Source organism: Oryzias latipes, chromosome 19 (assembly GCF_053564925.1).
Source record: "Oryzias latipes strain Hd-rR chromosome 19, Olatipes_Hd-rR_3.1".
In the NCBI taxonomy this organism is placed as follows: Eukaryota; Metazoa; Chordata; class Actinopteri; order Beloniformes; family Adrianichthyidae; genus Oryzias; species Oryzias latipes.
The window spans coordinates 8178481-8197294 of NC_136255.1; the positions used below are offsets into that span (position 1 = coordinate 8178481).

The 18814-nt window shown below is 56.3% G+C and overlaps 2 protein-coding genes across 8 annotated transcripts; both read left to right on the top strand.

The window, feature by feature from the left end:
- Positions 1-7859: 7859 nt before the first annotated feature.
- On the top strand, positions 7860-9649 carry LOC144987921 (uncharacterized). Of its 3 annotated transcripts, XM_078937728.1 has the most exons (5): positions 7860-8083; positions 8269-8571; positions 8642-8878; positions 8968-9237; positions 9381-9649. In XM_078937728.1, exons 1-5 carry the CDS (start codon positions 8020-8022, stop codon positions 9503-9505), a joined length of 999 nt encoding a protein of 332 aa, XP_078793854.1. In that variant the 5' UTR covers positions 7860-8019; the 3' UTR covers positions 9506-9649. The 3 variants fall into 3 exon arrangements, with proteins under 3 accessions (XP_078793854.1, XP_078793852.1, XP_078793853.1); XM_078937726.1 differs by having other exon boundaries at positions 8968-9649; XM_078937727.1 differs by having other exon boundaries at positions 8061-8571; positions 8968-9649.
- A 505-nt stretch (positions 9650-10154) lies between these two features.
- LOC144987920 (uncharacterized) lies at positions 10155-12026 on the top strand. 5 transcript variants are annotated; one of them, XM_078937724.1, is made up of 5 exons: positions 10155-10424; positions 10540-10848; positions 10937-11251; positions 11327-11608; positions 11814-12026. In XM_078937724.1, the coding sequence occupies exons 1-5, from the start codon at positions 10361-10363 to the stop codon at positions 11963-11965; spliced, it is 1122 nt and encodes a 373-aa protein (XP_078793850.1). In that variant the 5' UTR covers positions 10155-10360; the 3' UTR covers positions 11966-12026. The 5 variants fall into 5 exon arrangements, with proteins under 5 accessions (XP_078793850.1, XP_078793848.1, XP_078793849.1 ...); XM_078937722.1 differs by having other exon boundaries at positions 10937-11608; XM_078937723.1 differs by having other exon boundaries at positions 10337-10848.
- The last annotated feature ends 6788 nt before the right edge of the window (positions 12027-18814 follow it).

The window sequence follows — 18814 nt, forward strand, 5'->3', positions numbered from 1 at the left end:
CTTGTTGATGAGCAGTCCGTAGCCCCCGTTTCGTTTGCTCAAGTACATGATCTCGAACAAGTACCCGGGACCCCTTTCTTCCTTCACGTCCGTCAGAGCGATCATGGCGCTCGGCCTCCTCTGTCGCTGCAGAGCCGTGAGGGGATACGTCAGCTTTGGCACTTGGGCCAAGTTGGTGTACGTACCCCACCAAACCTTGCCCATGGGGCCTCGTATCAGCCTGTGCAGCCGCTCTGGTATCCTCGCGTCGGCGAAAAAGCTCCGTTGCGAGGACGTCACGTTGGAGGGCTTGCGAGCCACCGTTCGCTGGCATCCCAGTAGCAGCACGATGTCCCTCGGGTCATCGTAGTAGCCCTTGAGCTCCTTGCACACGTAAAGTCCCCTTTCCATTGCGATCTCCGTCGTCAGCACTGCGTCCGAACTGCCCTGCATCGTCACGGAGCACAGCGCTCCGATCTTCGGCTCCAGGGGCTCCGAGACCACGACGGCGCATCGCCCCTTCTCGCTCCTCAAGAACGTAGCTATGTCATCTCGAGACACGGAGCCCCACCAGCGATCGTCCAGCCAGTTCAGGAAACCCTTCCAAGAACGCATGACGCTCAACCAGTTCTGGACGAGCGTGTCGGAGTCAGAGTAGAGCTCTTCCATGTTCACTTCAACTGCTCTCCTCGAGAACATGGTGCTAGGTACGAGCAGCTGGGAGCCATCCTCCCCGTTGATGATACACTCTTCTTCTTTATCCATTTCTACATCTTCATATTCTCTCTCTTCTTTTTCTTTCCTTCCTTCCCCTACTTTCTCTTCGTCCGCCTCTCCGGGTTTCTGAGACGTGGCGAACTTTGAATCCCGGAGCCCTCTCGCGATGCAGCGGAGCGGCTCTGAGACTGCCTGACGGCACTCGCCGACAAAGGTGTGGCGGCAGAACCCATAGCAACCCGAGCCGCTCGGGTCCTTCACGCACACGATGGGTTCGTAGTGGCCCAACTGGTTCTGCACGTATATCCCGGGCAGCTCGTTCGACCGAGGCCTGCCGTCTGGACTGTAGACTACCCACCCTCCGTGGTTGTGGGTGTACACGTTCACGTCCCAGCCGTTGGCCAGCGCTGCGATTTCCACCTCGGTGGCCCAGACACCCCGATCCTTCGGCCTCCTTTCGAGAATGTACTGCTCCACGCTCGAGTACTGCGAGCGCAGCAAATCTCTGTATTTTTCTTTATTCGAACTCATTTCCCTGACGCACCAGCTTCTGATCTTGTAGTGGTAGTCGTCCCTGCCGCAGACCAAGTAGCTGACGGCCCTGAAGAAACAGTTGCCGTCTCCCATCACCGGCACCGTCGCGCAGGGCCGTCCCAGAGGCACGGGTGAAAAATTCGGCCCGCGGCACAGAGCTCTCGGCTTCTCAGGAGCTGCCACAACGTACGCAGCCAGGTCGAGCAGCGTCGCTCCCCTCACCGGATCGAAGGTCATTTTGTTCCCCGGGGCAGATTCGATGTACATGACATCCAAGTCCGAGTCGCTCCCAGCCCTCCCTCCAGATACCGGGGTGCTGTCCATTCTAACGAAGAGAGTGTTTCGGTCTGGAAACTCGAGAGGAGCAAATGAGGAAAACGAAAAAAACAAAAAAAAAACAAAAAGAATACTACTTAGAAACTTTCCAAGCGACAGAGATACAAGGTACAACAGAGACAGTGCAACAGGTTTGCTCTCATCTGCAGAGCCTGTCAAGTGCCTGCCCCTGAAAGGGTGTGGGTGGGGGAAGAGGTTTCTTAGGAAAGGTGTGCCTGTTAAATATTTAAGCGGAGGGGCTGGCTTCTCTCCTCCTATCGTCTTGCAAACAGCCAGGAATTCAGAGACATGCAGTGTTAGGAATAATTAGAAACAGAATAGTTAGAAACTCAATCTTTTCTTTTATTACATTCACTTTTACCTTTTACTACACAAATGGTTTAAACTTGATTCAGTATTATCATCTCAAATTTATATTACATCCTAAGACAGCACAGCAGAGTTATTGTTGTCACAGTTTCTCCTCATCCTCCCTTTTTCACTTTTTGTGTGTCCTCGTGTGGGTCCATAGACCCTCGGACCATCTTCTGAATAAGTAAATGCTAGGTATATAAACCGAACCTTTTTATGAGTGTCTTTGTTCAGACTTTGAGATCATGTTCCTCTGTCTGTAACCCTGCGTACAAATCTGTGCTGTTTTGTGCGGGGTAAATCTTCACTGTAGCTATGTATTGTCTCTGAGTCTTATTCATTCATTTCTGTGTGCAGGAAACTGAAGGGAACGAACCAACCGAACGTTTTTATTAAAACAGTCCTTTCTAGAAAATCCAATTTTCTCACAGGCAGCATGGACGTCGACTCGGATGAGGAAGTCAACGCAGGACGGCGGTTTGTCCCAAGACGCCGGACCATCGGGACCAATACTGGGACCTCGCCCGAAGGGCCGCAGGCCAGCGTGGAGGATTCCGAGTCAGATTCTGACAACGATCGGGCCATGATGGCTTACTTGAAAAAACGGATCAAAGAGTCCCGTCAGTCCGGGAGCGACAGCAGCGAGCTGGAGTCTGGCGGAGAAAGCGTGGAGTCCTACGACGACAAAGAAATTTTCCCGGCCCACCTTTGGGGTTTCGGGGACCATGAAATCGACTGCGAATGCTGCAACTGCGTCTTCTGGCGCGCAAAGTACCGTCGCAATTACTACCAGAGTAAGCACGGTAGGATCTATTACGATCGCACCACGCAGACTGGAGCAACGGAATCCACGAGCGCGCCAGCTCAACCCGAGAAATCTGAGCCGGCACGCGTGGATCGCGGCACGAGGCCCATAACCTCAAGATTCACCAGCAAGAAGATGCGACTCGCCCAAGCCAAGTCACATTTCAGGCACACGGGAGACATATACGTCGACAGCACGTCTGACGAGGATGAGCCCAGAAAACCCTAGTTTTACAGTCACGGGCTGTGCACTCGTTTTACCAAACGATGTGAACCTGGTTTTGTTTGAATTGAATTCTACGTTCCTGTGTTCCATTACAAAATAAAGACTCCTTGACTGGGGTGTTGCTCCTTGACTGATTTTTTGTTTGTTTTGTTTTTTCTGTCTCGACCCTATCTTTAACTCGATTGAATACTGAGGAGCAAGTTACACACACACATGCACAAAAGACAAGCACACAAAAACACACACAACATAAAGGTGTGCACTGTTGGACAAGCATGAAGACTTTTGGTCAGAGAGGTAAAGTATGTCCCTAGACCTTGAGAAAGCTCATGTGCCCCTTCCACCGTATTTTCTGTGTGCAGAAGAGATCTGCTCAAACAGACGTTGCATCCTACCTGCCATAACGGCCAGGCAGCGCGGAAAGTGTAAGAAGTAGAGACGAACGAGGAGAGTGCACAGAAATTTTATTTTATTTCATTTTTTCCATACATAACAGACAGCAGAGGGCAATAAATCTACAAATCCGGTCGCCACTTCAACATTCCCGCCCGCTGTCGACTGTCGAGTCACGATCGCTGTCTTCGCGGTAGCCCCTGCCGCCTTGTTTCACCTCCCTTCCCTGACCGTGCCTTGTCGAGGAGAACTCCTTCGCACTCGAGCGACATCCATTGCGAACAGGCACTCTCCCTCGCTCTGTTCTGTCAAACCTCGATTCGTCCGCTTCACGCCATCCGCTTTCCACAGCTTCGCTCGGGTCAACCCTTTCGGCGTGACGACCGGGCCCTCTCGTCTGCGCCCGGAGCTTGCCAGCTCGAGAAAGCTGCGCAAAGTCAGATTCCTCCGGAGGAGCTGACGGGGCGGGCGACTGGAACGGAGGCAACCAAGCGTGGGGGATGTCTCTCAGGGGTTCGACCGCTCCGGCGCCAGCACCCCACGCTCGAAACCTGTTGTAAATGAAGCCCCCTCGATCGGACGATGCGAAGCTCACGCTGTAGCGAAACAGCAGGTACACGTAGTACCTGGACAACTTGCGATGGTCCACGGCGATGCATTTCGGGACCTTGGCGCCGGCGTGCCCGGCGCTCTCGCACTCCATCCGATGGAGCGAGATCAGGTCGTCCTGACACACGTGCAGCGCGTCAGACCTCGTCCACATGTCCCTCAGAAGCTCGAGGCTCTTTTGAAGCGTGGGTCTGTGCTTGCTGACCACTTCGTTCTGCAGCAGGCCAGTGGCGGGCGCCCCTGCCACTATCAGGCACTCGAAAAGGGCTACCGAGGCGTGGGGAGAAAACGCGATTTTCTGTCTCATTTCTGAGTTCATTTTATAAACTGACCGAGAGCCCCCTTCGGGCGCGCAAAGCATGGAGGACGGCGGACGGTGCACTCGGAGGCTTCTCGGACTGCTGGGAGAGCACCGCTTGTATCATGTTAAGACTCTTTGTTGCAGCGACGCTCCTGGAGCGCTGGAGTGGCTGGGAGCTAAAAGCTTCGATCTGTGCGAACCTCGCCGGGGAAGAGAAAACCTAGTCGCCTGGCTCACGAGACTGTGCGGGCTATGCGGCGTGGACACGGACAAGGTAGAGATATGCAGCGTGGACGCGAAACCTCGCGTCCGAGAGACCACGGAGCGTTTGGTGGTGTGCGTAGAGAGGACCTGGTTCCTGGGTCGCGACGGTTCTCTGGTCCTGTTTTCGACTGTAGGGCGAAACGCCCCATCTCAGAAAAACGACGAGGTGAGGTCCTTGTGCGCGGCCGCAAACGCGATCTTGGGCGCGGGAGGCTTCGAGTATGTCGCTCGCCGCGTTGCCCGGGGCTGCGAGTGCTCAATAAGACCCAAGGAGCAGGGGAGCGCTCCCGTGCTGAGGAGCCTGAGACCAGAGAGGTACGACACCGTGCCTCCAACGACGCCGATTGTGACAGCTGACAGTTTCGGACGGCGTAGCGAGCCAGAGGCGCCCACCCGCTCGTCTGAAAAATGGACGTTACGCGCCGTCCCGGAGACGGCGTCCGCGACGGCGGTCGACCTCGAGTCCCTGCTGCGCGACGGGAAGTCCGTGCTGGGCCGCGGCGGGTTCGGCGTCACGGTGCGCATCGAGGAGGGGCTGGTTGCCAAGGTCAACCTCTTCCCCGAAATGCTGAACTGGAGCCTGCCCGTGGTGGAGGACGAGTTCAAGCGCTATGCGCACGTCGCGACCCAGATGGAGGAGGTCCTGATCGGAGCCTCCATCAAGCACCCGAACGTGCTGCGGACATTCGGGGGCTTGTGGTGCGAGGCCCCCGGGTACCCTTTGGGTGGCAGGGTCGTATCCCTGATGGAGGAGGCAGCGTGCTCCCTGCACGAGTTTTCGGCGCACATGGGGACCGAGACGAGGTACGTGCCCCTGGTCGAACTGGACGTTCTGCGCGCCCTGGACCACCTGCGGTCGAGAGCCATCCAGCACAGGGACATTACGCACAGAAACGTCCTGGTGTGTCGCGCCGAAAGCAGGAGGCCCCTGCCACTGGTGTTCAAGATCAGCGACTTTGGCACCGCGTGCAACTTCTCCACTCCCGATCAGCCCAGGGGCACCCGTGCGAACAGAGCTCCCGAGGTGCTGTGGTGCCTGGAGTCCGACACTCAGGCGGACGTGTTCAGCTGGTACTGCATGATCTGGGAGCTGTACAGCGGCGCGCCCCTGATCGGCCACAGGGCGTCAGGTCAGCGGGAAGGTTTTTGCAGCAGGACCTACGCGAGGAATTTGTCCGAGCTGCTAGGCACGTACGAGCCTACCTCGGAAGCCGCCTTCGATTCGTATTACATGAAGAGCTTGGACGCCAAGGAGCTGCGGCGGCAATTCCGCTCGAGGCCGCGGACTAGAGACGTCGCGAAGAAGCTGGAAGCCGCGGCCGCGAGGGCGTCCGGTCGAACGGGCCCAGATCCGGAGTTCGTCGCCATCGGGGCGGCGTGCATCACGTTGTTCCCCCAGGAAAGGTGGTCGGCGTCTGAGCTGCTCGAACTCCCGAGGTATCGGGACCTGGGCGCGGATGCTGTCTCGGTTCCGGCGAGGGAGATCCCGACGAACATCGGAGCCGGCTGCTACAGAGCCTGTGACGCGGTGGCTTGCGAGGACTGCGAACCCCCCGCTTTCCGGGTGCCAGACACCTCTTCTCTCGCTACCACATTCCGATCCGAGAGCAAGATCTTCTACGGGGTCGACGTGATAAGACTGGCTCCGGGTTACATACAGCCTTACGTGTGGTACTCGAGAAAGGCCAGCGCTTCATCCCAGGTCGCCAAGGAAGACTCGGGCCGTGTCGGGCGGTCTCCGGAGAGACTCACCTTCGCGCGGATGCGGATCGGGTCTCCAGAGCCAGACCCCTGCTCCGCTTCGGCCAGCTCGCCCGCGGGAGGTCCCCGGGTCATCGTGAAAGGCAAAAGCGGATGCTGCGAGGGAGAGGTCGACACAAAGATGGCCATCCTCACCCAGGCATCTCCGGAGGACGCCGAGAGGTTCATAGAGCACGTCGTCGAGCTCTCGATTGCTGTCACGGAGCAGCGACCGGACTTGTTCGCGGGCCCGATCCGAGGCCTGTGCAGGAGCTCGGAGAGCTGCGACGGCGTTGTGGTGTTCCAGTACGCTCCCATGTTCGCTGACTGCAAGAAAGCATCCGAGTGGACTCTCGAGAAGGCGCCTTTCTCAGCTGACGCCTTCGCCGCTCAGGTGCTCCTGACACTTCACCAGGCCTTGGAGGCAGAGAAGCTCCCCACGCGCGCGTTAAATCTGGACGACTTGCTGATCTGCCGAGGCTGCGCGCTGATCGACCCGGTGGCTTACCTCGCCAAGCACTTTGGTCGCGGTGGTCCTTTTTTCGGGGCGCGAAACGAGGGCCTGCTCACGCTCTGTATCGAGGTTTTGGGCAGATGCGGCTTTCGCGAGGCGGATTCGATAAGCCTCCTCTCCTCAAGGGACCCCGTCGGGATCCTCAGCGGGGCCCTGGGGATCCTGAGTGAGAGAGCGGGCCGGGGGAGAGCCGTTGTACCCAGCAGGCTCACCCTGGACAGCGCCTACTTCGCGTTCGAGGAGTACACGGCCGAGAGGTCCACGTGGCGGGCCGAGCCGAGCCTCACGGGGACGAAATACGAGTCGGGCCGCGGGCTCGGCCTGCTGGTGTTCGGCAACCCTCCGCCGCGAAGGGGAAAACAGACGTTGCCGGGGCCTCCATCTGATTCCAAGTCGCTTTCTTCCCTGATACGAAACCTGACGCTGAGACTGAAGGTCAGAGTGTTCGAGAGCCACAAGGTCGAAGTGGTCGCGTTCAACTGCACGAGAGCCCCGCTAACCGTGGACCTGAGCAGGGCCGGGCTGCGCGACGTCGCGGGGGTCGACCTACTGAGCCCCGACAGAGTGCAGCTGTCCCGAGACGGCAGGTGCTACACTCACGACGCAGACCCTCGGGTCGCCTTGGGTCTATTGAAATGGGCCCCCGTCGTAATGATCTCCAAACACGCAGCACGGAGCCCCGTGCCCGAACTCACCAAAGTGTATTACAGGATCGTCATCGCGCTCGTACGCCTGTGCGGTAACGGCGCCTCCGAGAGCTCGCTGGTCGACCTCTTTGCCAGACTTTCGCCCCTCATCGTCTCCACTCACCTGCGGTGCTAGTGAGGAGCCCTTCGATCGGAGGCCCCCGCCAAGGTGCAGCGTACATGCTCATGTATGTGTGTCGATGAATGTCCCAGAGACACGGCTACGCTACACTGAGATCTGCTTCGGCTGGCTTTGTTTCTGTACTTTTACTTGACTTTTTCACGTTTGTTTGATTGTTTTCAGGTGTCCTTCGAGGGACCTACACATTGTTTTTTTTTGTTGTATCGTTGAGTGAAAATAAAATGTATTGTGTTCAGGTGTCTGGTTCTCCTTTATTTTCAGAGGTGAGATAAACTGTGCGCTCGCTCCACCGGGGGTACGGGGTACGGTAGTGTAACCGTCCGTTGGCTCCAGTGGTACTAGGGCCCGCCAGTTCTTATTAAAATCTCGCGTTCCCTTTCGGACTGCTGACAGATACTTTCGTGTATCCCGTCAGAATAAACCATGAGAGGTCTCCCATTCAGACCGTGGCTACTTCTGACTCTCACATGGACCTTGAGCGCAGCGGGTGAGTCCTCTGTAGGCTTGCTGATACTGTTCCTAGCACGAGTACGATCGATGAGCCTGTGTTTTGAGAGGCTCGATTCGATGAGTCTGTGTAGTCAGGTTACAAAGTCGAAGAGGGGCTCGGGAGGGTTGCCGGCTAAATGTTTTTTCTGCTTTCTTTCTTGTGTCGCTGTCACGTTGTTACAGACACCAACATCACCTGTCTCATCATGGAAACCTGCATCTTACCCTGCAGTTTTCAGAGAGGAGACAATCCGATAGTGCACTGGATTAAGGATAACGAGGGCACCCCCTTTCTTTCATATTACAACGCGAACCCTCAGTTCAGGAATGTCAAGGGCAGAGGTTTCTTGTTCTCGGATCAGGTCTCTAAAGGTAATGCCTCACTACGGTTGTCCTGGGTGCAGCTTCACGATCAGGGAAGATACACCTGCTACGTTACAACCCGTAAGAATGAGCGATACACTTATGTCAACGTCAACGTGCAAGGTAAGAGCGGTGAGTGACTTAGGTGACCGTTTAGCGAAAATGCGGCTCTAAATTCTAGTTTGTCTCGCAGCGGCTCCGGTCCTCGACAGTTCGGAGGGGATCAGCCGGGAACGCGAACCGGTTCGGTCGACGGAGCCCACTACGGCCAGCAGGACTTTGAACGCCGCGATCACCCCCCGGTGGTCCACGCAGCCGTTTCCCAACAAGGGCGGCTACCACGGTCCAACAACAGAGAACGTCGACGCGGACCGTGACCGCACAGCGGCGACTCCCGAACGAGACGATGGGGCGACGAAAGAGGCTGAAGGTGAGAGGGGCCGACGGTCACTGTCGAGAGGGAACGCTTGGCCCGCCAAGCAAACGGGTTGCGCTGAGCCCAGGATTCGTTTCTCGCAGCGGCTCCGGTCCTCGAAGTCCGCATGGAGGAGGTGGACGACACTGTCGTCTGCTGCTCGAAAGGGATCTACCCGAAACCCGAGCTAACCTGGTCCACCGAGCCTCCGTCCGGTGGGGCTCTGAACGCCACGACCGCCGTCTGGCGGACCTCGCTGCTGCTCTACGACATCCGCAGCTCCTTGTTACTGTCGCACGAGGACGCTGTCATGGTTTACAGCTGCGTTGTAACCTCTGGCAAGCACAGCAAGAAAGCAACTTTGATGGTGGAAGGTGTGCGAAGCAAGTGGTTCATTTGTTTAGTTTCTTTTTTTTTGCACCTACTGTTGGACTTCAGATTATGCACGAACGCCAGAGGCGTCACTATCCTCAATCTGTTCTCGCTTTCACGGCTTATTTCTTTTCGTTTTCCTCAGGCAGACTCCGAAAAGTTCTGACGATCTATGTCCTGATCCCCGTCGGTGTCGCGGCTCTCGCAATTTGCCTGGCTCTCGGGATATGGAGCATGCTAGGGAGAACCAGGAGATGCGCTCCCGCCTGACCGTGGGACTCTCGGCGACGGACCTTTCCAATCTGCCTGCTCATGCATTGTTCCAACTTCACAGGCTTACTTTTGCTACGTGAACCCTTGTGTGTGTTCGTTTGATTGCCGTAACAATAAAGACCCTAGAGTCCACCTCTGAAAGATGTCTGTATTTTGTTTTTCTTTTTGCTTTTTCAGTAATGAGAAAGTGTGGTTACGAAAAAATAAAAAGGATGGGGCATGCTCCATGAGCCTTCGAGCGCTTTGCGGCAACCCAGGGTGACCGTCCTACGCTTAACGGGGTTTCACCACGAGGTCGGTAGGGTCCTCCGAGCCCATCGCTTCACACTGCGCAAAAAACAAAAGAAAGGAAACCCAGGTTAAACGTCTGACTAGATTTTACTTTGTGTATCATCTCACACGATTACGTGTGAAAGTAGATAGAAGACAGACAAAGATGGCAGAGAGGTTCAGCCATTGAATCGAGCGGCCTTCACTGTATGAGCATGCCCTTTCGATTCTCGCCTTACGAGTTCTCTGGAATATGTAGCTCGAGAAACTCGGATGCGCCCCGAACTCGCACTTTCCTGACCTGCCTTCAGGGAATTCCCCATCTAGCGTCGGAACGGATTTGGGCGGGTCGAACGAAGCCCTTATAACTCCGCCGTGAATGCAGTGTTTGACTGAATCACCACCATCTGCTACGGTTTTACCAGGCTCCCCGAGCTCCCATTAAACTTCAGCGCCCCCTCGGACGAAAGCGAAGCGGACAGCGAGCGACGACGGTCGAAAGGTCCTTCTGTGTCTCCCACCGCCGACTCCCTCGACCCCAACCGTACTCTATCTGGCCTCAGTCATCAGAGCGGATAAACCATGAGAGGGTTCCTATTGGGACCGTGGATCCTTCTGACTCTCGCGTGGACACTGAGAGCTGAGGGTGAGTGAACTCGTTGTGTTGTGGAAGGCAGATGGTGAAACTTTGATGAATCTTTGTGAAAATGTGTGGGGTTTTGTTTTTCTTGTTTTTTTTTTCTTAAGCCGCTGTCATGTAGTTACAGACACCGACGTTACCTGCCTCGTCATGGAAACCTGCATCTTACCCTGCAGTGTTCCGAGGGAGGGCTCCATAACAGTGCGCTGGTTTAAGGATCCAGAGATAGTTCCCTTCCTCACATATGGTATAACAAACCCTGACAGGGGGAATGTCAACAACAGAACCTCCTTGTTCGAGGATCAGATCTTTGAAGGAAATGCTTCAATATTGCTGTCAAAGGTGCAGCTTCAAGACCAGGGATCATACCGTTGTGTCGTTGTCAGCTCGAGAAATGGGCATACCAGAAACGTCAAAGTAATGGTGCAAGGTAAGAGTCGCAAGTGTTGTGATTAAGTCAACCCCTGTGACCGTTAAGCGAAGACGCGGCCCTAAGTCCGAGTTTTGTCTCGCGGCAGCTCCTGTCACCGACGGTCACGCCAAAGAGGGGTTCGACCGGGATCCGAGTCTGGCCCGCCCGACGCCTCCTCCTCCACCTGGCTGGTCGAACGGCGGCGGCGCAGCCGGGGAAGAGGGGTCCAGCCGGGATCCGAGTCTGGCCAGCCCGACGCCTCCTCCTCGGACACACACCATGACCACCCCCCAGCAGTCCACGCAGACTGTCCACGCAATCAGCGACTCCCGGGTTCGACCGACCGAGGTTGTCGACGTGGACCCCAACGAAACCCAGGCCACTGGCAAAGGAGACGATAAAGCGTCGAGGGAGGTGGAAGGTGAGAGAGGCTTTCCATTTTTTATTTATTTCAATTTTTTTTTTTTTAAATTTGTTTGTTTCTTTCTTCTTTTAGTTTCTGCAGCATCTCCGGTCACCAAAGTCCGTCTGGAGCAGGTTGACAACACCGTTGTGTGCATTTCGGAGGGCATCTACCCGGAACCCGAGCTGACTTGGTCCACCCAGCCTCCGTCGGGCAGGACTCTGAACGCCACTACCGCCGTACGACGGACCTCACGGATGCTCTATGACATCCGCAGCACCGTGGAACTGTCTCCTGAGGACGCTGGCTTGGTTTACAGCTGCGCCGTAGCCTCTGGCATAAACAGCAAAAAAGCGACAGTGAAAATTCAGTTTTGTGAGTGGTGCTCTTATTCATTTATTCATTTATTTATTTATTTATTTATTTATTTATTTATTTATCTTTAACATTTGCATTTAATATCAGTTACGTGAGTGGTGCTCTTATTTATTTATTTTTAACAATTGAATTTATTATTTGCAAAAGCTGATGGACACCATCAACTCTCGGTTTAACGGAACATCTCCCTTGTTCTTCTCAGGCCGACTTCGAAATCGTGTTTTGTTTGTCCTTATCCCCATCGGTCTCGCTGCTCTCGCGATTTGCGCGATCGTCTGGAGGATGCGACGAAAGATGAAAAGGGGATTGGCTCCTGCATCTATCAACCTCAGTGACTTACTTCATAAGACATAAACCCATGTGTGTGTTCATTTGATCACCGTTACAATAAAGACCATCGAGTCCACCTCTGAAAGATGTCTCTGTTTTGTTTTCGTTATTATCCTTTTCAGTGCTGAAAAAGTGTGGTTAGGACAAAAACTATATAAAGGACAAGAAAATGCTATGAGGCACTTTGAACAATGTGGCTACGCGTAGCAGGGCCCCAATGATTCTGCTTGAGGTCACTCGGGTCCTCCGAGCGCAAACCCGACGCGCCGATCGCTTCAGACGGTGCAGACAAGGAAAAGAGACACAGGGCAAACGTCTGACATGATTTTATTTTGTATCTCATCACACGTGATCACACTGAGATGCTGCATCGGGCACTACAGCAGTCGAGGCGGAGCACAGGTCAGAGTCTGTGCTCTCGTCAACCGAGGGAGTGTGGAAGCGTAAGCACAAGCTTTCGGTCTTCGTCCGCTTCGCCCCGTCGTCAGCACGCCCACGATGCGAGTAGACGCTCACAAGCCCGACGTCTCGGTTTCCACTCGATGAGGAGGCCTCCCCCGAGCGAGGCACTTCAACGTGGTCGGCCAGCTCTTCCAAATAGGTCATCATGCGAGAGCTCTGTGCGCCGTGCGAGCGGAGAGTCTTCGAGGGCCCTGGTCGCCGGGACTCCATAGGCCCTGCCTGAAGGGAGATAGAAGACAGAGGAGTGCAACGGAAAGGTTAAAGGGGTTGAGTCTTCTTCGTCTGCCTCCAACGGTGTGAGCTTGTCGCCCCTCTGCCATTTATAAAAGACACCGGGTAACCCGACTTTGTGACCTGCCTTCGGGGAATTCTGCGTGACGTGTCGGAACGGTCTTCGGGTGTGATCGAGTGGTGCAAAGTGGAATAGTGTTTGCCTCAATCAACGAACGTCTGCTGCTGCTTCACCGGGCTCTGCGAGCGTCCCTTCGGACGAAAGTGAAGCAGACGGCGAGCGACGACGGTCGAAAGGTCCTTCTGCGTCTCCCGCAGCAGACTCCGCGACCCCAACCCTACTCGATCGGGCCTCGGCCATCTGAGCAGCTAAACCATGACAGGGCTCCCATTCTTACCGTGGCTACTTCTGACTGTCGCGCGGACCCAGAGCGTGGAGGGTGAGTGCTCTGTAAGCTTGCTGACATTGTTCCGAGTACGAGCGCGATCGTCATAACCCAAACAGTCAGCGCAACGCGGCTAGAGCAAAGCGAAAACAGGGGATGGCGAATTCCACACTACGGGTTGAGATGCAGTATCGTGACGTTGACTAAAAGTTCTTTTTTGTTTTTGTTCACCGCTCACACTAAAAGTCAGCGAGGAGGTGGTGTACTACGACATCTATTACGACCCAGACTACGCCTTCAATTACAGTTATGAGGGGATCAATCCGGAACCCGATCTGACCCGGCCAACGGAGCGTCCTCCATCCAGGTGGACATTGGACGACACCCAGGCCACTCACGAAAGAGACAATGATGCGACGAGGGATGCTGAAGGTGAGAGGGGCCGGCGGTCCCTTTCGAGGGGGCCGCTTGGGCCTAGAAGAAAACAGGTTGAGCTGAGCTCTGTCTTCGTTTCAAAGCAGCTCCGGTCACCGAAGTCCACCTGGAGCAGGTGGGTGACACCGCCGTGTGCAGTTCGGTGGGGATCTACCCGGAACCCGAGCTGACCTGGTCCACCGAGCCTCCGTCGGGCAGGAATCTGAGCGCCACGACCGCCGTCTGGCGGACCTCGCAGCTGCTCTACGACATCCGCAGCTCCTTGTTACTGTCGCCCGAGGACGCAGGCTTTTTTTTACGTCTGCACCGTAGTCTCTGGCGAAAGCAGCAAGAAAGCGACCGTGAAAGTTAAGCGAGGCGAGTGGTATTTTTTTTTTAAAAAAAACAAACAATATTTTAATTTGGTTTTTGGACCCATTTGTTGACTGTTTCTATCCCCGCTCTCTTTCAGTCTTCTCAGGAGGACTGTTTGTCATGATATCCATCGGTGTCACGGCTCTGACTGTTTGCACGGCTCTCTGGATCTGGAGAACGCGAAGTGGAAACAGGAGACAAGCTCCCGCCTGGGCGTAGGCTTATTCACGATGTGTCTTTCTGCCAGTGCGCCATAGGGTGATGCAAACCCATGACTGTGTTCATTTGATCATTGTGACAATAAAGACCCTCGTGTAGACTCCGAATGATGTCTGTATTTTGTTTGCTTCATTTTTTTTTAATTTTCATTTTCTGTGCTAAGAAGAGTTAGATCAGAAAAGGTTATGTTTAGAAAAATAAATGTAAAAGCGGAGAGGTATACTCTGGTATTCCTCGAGGCATTTTCCGCGTTGCTGCAACGCAGTGTGACGTTCTACGCTTATCGGAGCTGCAGAGTTTTACCGTGAGACCGCACAAGAAAAAAAAAAGAAAGAACACTCAAAGCAAAGCGTCTTACTTTGATTTTTATTTCATCACACATAATTACACAGATCCCACGGATGTAGAAGCGGTGCACCAGACAGTCTGCGGTCGCATCGAACTAATGTCCCAAACGAGAGCCCCAGTTTTGTCCACCGTGACTCCAATGCGTTCTGTCCGAAGGTTGGCTGAAGACAGGAGTGCAACGGAGAGGTCGAAGAGGTCGAGTCGGGTTCGTCTTCTTCGTCCGCCCCCACCGCTCGAGCTAGCCACTCCTCGACCTTTTCTACATCCACACCGTGTACGGGGCGCTTCCCTCTCCATCGCTTTCGTCTTGCGAGAGCCGCCGCTGAGACGCCTTGCGCTCGTCCTTGCCATCTGTGCAGAGGCGACCGGGTCCCTCTCCGAACCCTCCTGCGAGCAAATCGGCTCCAGGCTCTCTGTTCTCTGTGGGCTCTGGGTCCTCTGTGAGCTGCGGGTGCTCGGCGTGAGACCCCGCGCGCTCCGCGCTCCTCTTTCTCTGCGGGTCGCTCGCTTCCGAGCTGCCCGGCGAACAGCTCAGTTTAACCGGCGTGATCGGCTTTGGTTTTGCCGGCGACGTCACAATTCGACCGTCGGTCTCTCGCCTTTCGCCGCGAGACCTGACGGTTTGGCACCGCCTGCCCAGGTCCGTCGACTTCAGGGAGCTCCTGGCCTCACGCTCCCTGCGTGAACGGAGGCCTGCGGTCGATTTGTCAGAAAGGTCGGCCCCTTCGGATTCCCAACCGCTGCCTTCAGACGCGGACCCTCGACTCTCCGAACTGGAGGAGCGCGAACGAGCGATCCGAGCGCCGGACCTTTTCGAACCTCGACCGTCGGCCTCTCTGCCTTTCTCGCCAGAGAAACGCAGCGGTTTCCCGGAGGCTGATTTTTGCAGCCCTCTCTCTGGGCGTCTTACGTCTTTGCGGCCGCTGGAGTAAGTCTTGGAGTGGTCTTCGGTGTCGTTGCGTTGTCGCCGCGTGAGCGCGGTTTCGAGCCCCGGCCTCTTTTCCCGCTCGACCGAGGGTCTCGACTTCGACCCTCTGCCTTTCGGCCTCGCGGAGACTCGCATCGCCCATGGGCCTTCCGTCTCCGAGCTGTCCGAGCTGAGTGCGCGCTTGTAGCCCCGCCGGTCGCTTTTGCACGAGGGCGAGGACGGCTGCGACCCGCAATACGGACGGCCGACCCCGTCCTCGTTCCACCTGGCCTTGGAGCCCGCTTCCTCGCCAGCTCTTTGTCTGTACGCGCTACTGGGCGAGGAAGGTCGCGACACGCAGTACGGACGGTCAACTCCGTCCTCGCGTCTCTTGGCCCTGGCGACGTTGTCCTCTCCCGCCTCGATGTCTTCTTCGCTGGACGACGATGCGTCGTCTATGAAACTGTCGCTGCGATCGTAGTCGTCTGAGCTTTTGTCGCAATCCGAAGAGCTCTCCGTGTCCCTGTCGCTCAAATACTCCGGCTCTTCCTCGCTTTCGGAGCTGAGAGGTTCCAGGCCGTTGTCTTCCTCGGCTTCGCTCAGTAAAAAACTGTTTCTCTGGCGGCGCCCGACCTTTCTCCTCTTGGTCGCCGGAGACCGCGAGGCTCGGACGCTCTCGGCCCAGGGGGACAACCGACGTCGAGCTCTGCCGACGGTCTGGCGGCAACTCCTCTCGGGCTTCTTGACTGGCGGCGGCGGGGAGAGGTGCCTTCGGGGAACCCGCCTGGACGCCGCCTTGCGCTGGAGTGCCGCGAAGGACCGGGCCACCTTGTCGCTCCACCTCTGCGTGGATTGGGACTCCAAGCATTGGATCAACGCTCGGCTCAGGCGATCCTTGATGCCGCGCCTGCGGAGCTCGTTGACCGTGCCCTGGTTGTACGCCACCCATTCTCTCAAGAGTTCCCTGTTCGCCTCGCCGAGGAGAGCGCTGTCCAGGTTCAGGAGCTTGCACACGGCCTCTCTCTGGTACCCCAAGGAGTCGTGCAACCAAGGGTAGCTCAGGAGCAACACGGACAAGTTTTTCATCCATGTCGAAACCGGGACGGGCTCTGGGATGGGGTTGAAAAGCTCCGAGCGGTCGTTCGGGGGCTGTCTACATCCCTCGCCTGGCTCGACCGGCTCTCCGCAAGCGGGATTTCTGCCGCCCATGTCACCGTCAAAGCGGGCTGCGTTGATCCCCAGTTTCTTGAGCTTGCTGCAGTAAACTTTGAGCTTCAGGAACGCCACTTTGGCGGCCGCGTTCACCTCCTTGGCGTGGGCTTGCGCTTCCTTGTCTTCCTTGTTGCACTGGTCGCGTTTGCACATGGTGTACCAGTCTTTCTGGATCTTGTTCACTTCCCAGGGCTCTCTGTCCACCATTTCGGCGCAGGCTTTCGCTCGGCGGGCCGTCTCGGGATCGGCGTCTTTCCGGTTTTGGCTGTAGCAGCGCAACTGCCGAGCGAGCGAACCGCACTCCTTCCTGATCAGCTCCATGACCGAGGCAGCGAACCTATCCCGCTCGCTTTTTCTGAACGTAGCGTCCGAGGCGTACCTGCTAAGGAACTCGCAGTACCTCTGCAGCTTCCCAAGTGGACTGTGCAGCAGCTCGGCCACGGCGAATGCGCCTGGGATCTTGGCGTTCATGAACGTGATGGCGAGTTCAGCGATTTCGATCATCCTGGGGTCCGCCAACTTGCTCTCCACGTGTCTGGGTATGCGGTCGCACCACCCGTTCGGATCGACGCGCTTGGTGAACGCAGACAGCGCCCATTGGTTGATTTCTTGGAACGTGAGCTGCCCCGACAGATACGTCTCCCGGGCCATCTCCTGGAGCGTCTCGTTCCAGCAGCTCGCGAGCTCTCCGTTGCCTTTCACGCAGCTGCGTTTCAAGAGCCTGTAGAACCGGAGCGTGGTGGACACGTACAGCGTGGGCAAGTGTCTCTGCTCCGCTCTCACGGCCACCGTCGGCACCAGGTTGCTTCGCCTCCCATCTGACGCTTTCCCTCCTGACCTGAAGTACACCATGCGGGGTTCGCTGGCTTTGTACGTGAAACGACTCAGGTCGCATTTCACTGCGTCCTCCCCGAAACAGTCAACGCCGGCGTCCCCCTCGTTCTTCCTGTCGCTCGAGGACTCCCATGCGTGGCTAACTTCTGGCGCGCAGCACATCGGCTCCACATCTTCCAGGTGAGAGGCCAACGCAGCCTGGCTGCTCTGATCCCTGCCGGGGGACCCGGGTGTGTTCGATATCAGCAGTTGACAAGGCTGAATCTGCTGGAAGGACGGACAGAGCGCCTCCACGTGCGTGGGCATCTCCAGCGACATGTCCCAAAAGTCGAACGCGTGGCCCGCGACCTTCCTCAGCAGCTTCAGGCTGTCCAGGGTCGGGGCGAACAGGACCTCTTGCACGAAGTAAGACCCCTTGCTTTCGCCGTCGTTTCCGGGGATGTCTGTCATGTAGGTCCCGACCATGGACCTCGCGGGGTCGTAACGCAGCAGGTTCTCCTTCGTCGAGTGCTGCGTCACCACGGGCACCACCGTCCGATCCTTTCCCCTCAGCTCCTCGGCGGGGAGGTAGTACGCCGTGTAATTTCCGCACGTCAGCAACACTTGCTTGAGGCCGGCTCTGTCCGAAGTGACGATGGATCCGAAGTCGCTGCCTCCCAGAAGGTCCACCAGGTCCATAAGGGCGAGCAGGAGAGATCGAGAGGGACGCTGGGGTATCCTACCAGAGTCCGCTATGACCGCGTCTCTGATCATCTTGTTCAGAACCCTCGGCCTGTAACGCAGGTGCTCTTCGTTGCTCAGGCGCCGTTCCTTTTGGGTCATCATGCTTACCACTGCATCGAAAACGCCACGTGGGTGCGAGCACGTGAAGACCTCGTCGTGGTCCACAGTATCGAAGTACCACGGAGGGCTGCTGGAAACGACGAAGGTTTGATTTGTAGACGCGGCCGCCTCAGTCGCCGATACCGTAGCCATTTCGAAAGCAAGACCTGTTGAATGCGCGTACGGACAAAGTGGAAACAGCAGCAACAGCTCTCCTAATCCACTCTGGTGAATTCAGCCTAAGTCCTGCGAGATCCTTGCGCTCTCTCTAGCTCTTAGAGGGGAGGTTCGAAGGCCACTTATATCCTCCCAGTTGGGGTTTCCCACCTCCTCTATGCTTTGAACAGCCCAACCCTGATCCTTGCGCTCTCTCTAGCTCTTAGAGGGGAGGTTCGAAGGCCACTTACATCCTCCCAGTTGGGGTTTCCCACCTCCTCGATGCTTTGAACAGCCCAACCCTGAGGCTCGGAGGGATAGGGCGGAGAAATCTGCTCACCACCACTGCACACAGGCCCAACCCTTAGGCTAGGAGGGATAGGGTGGAGAAATCTGCTCACCACCACTGCACACACACTCGCAAGCAACTTGCACGGAGGCCAGTCATGAGACAAACAATCCGACTGCTCTTTGCAGTGTCCGCCGGCCTTTCACAGTGTCCGACCG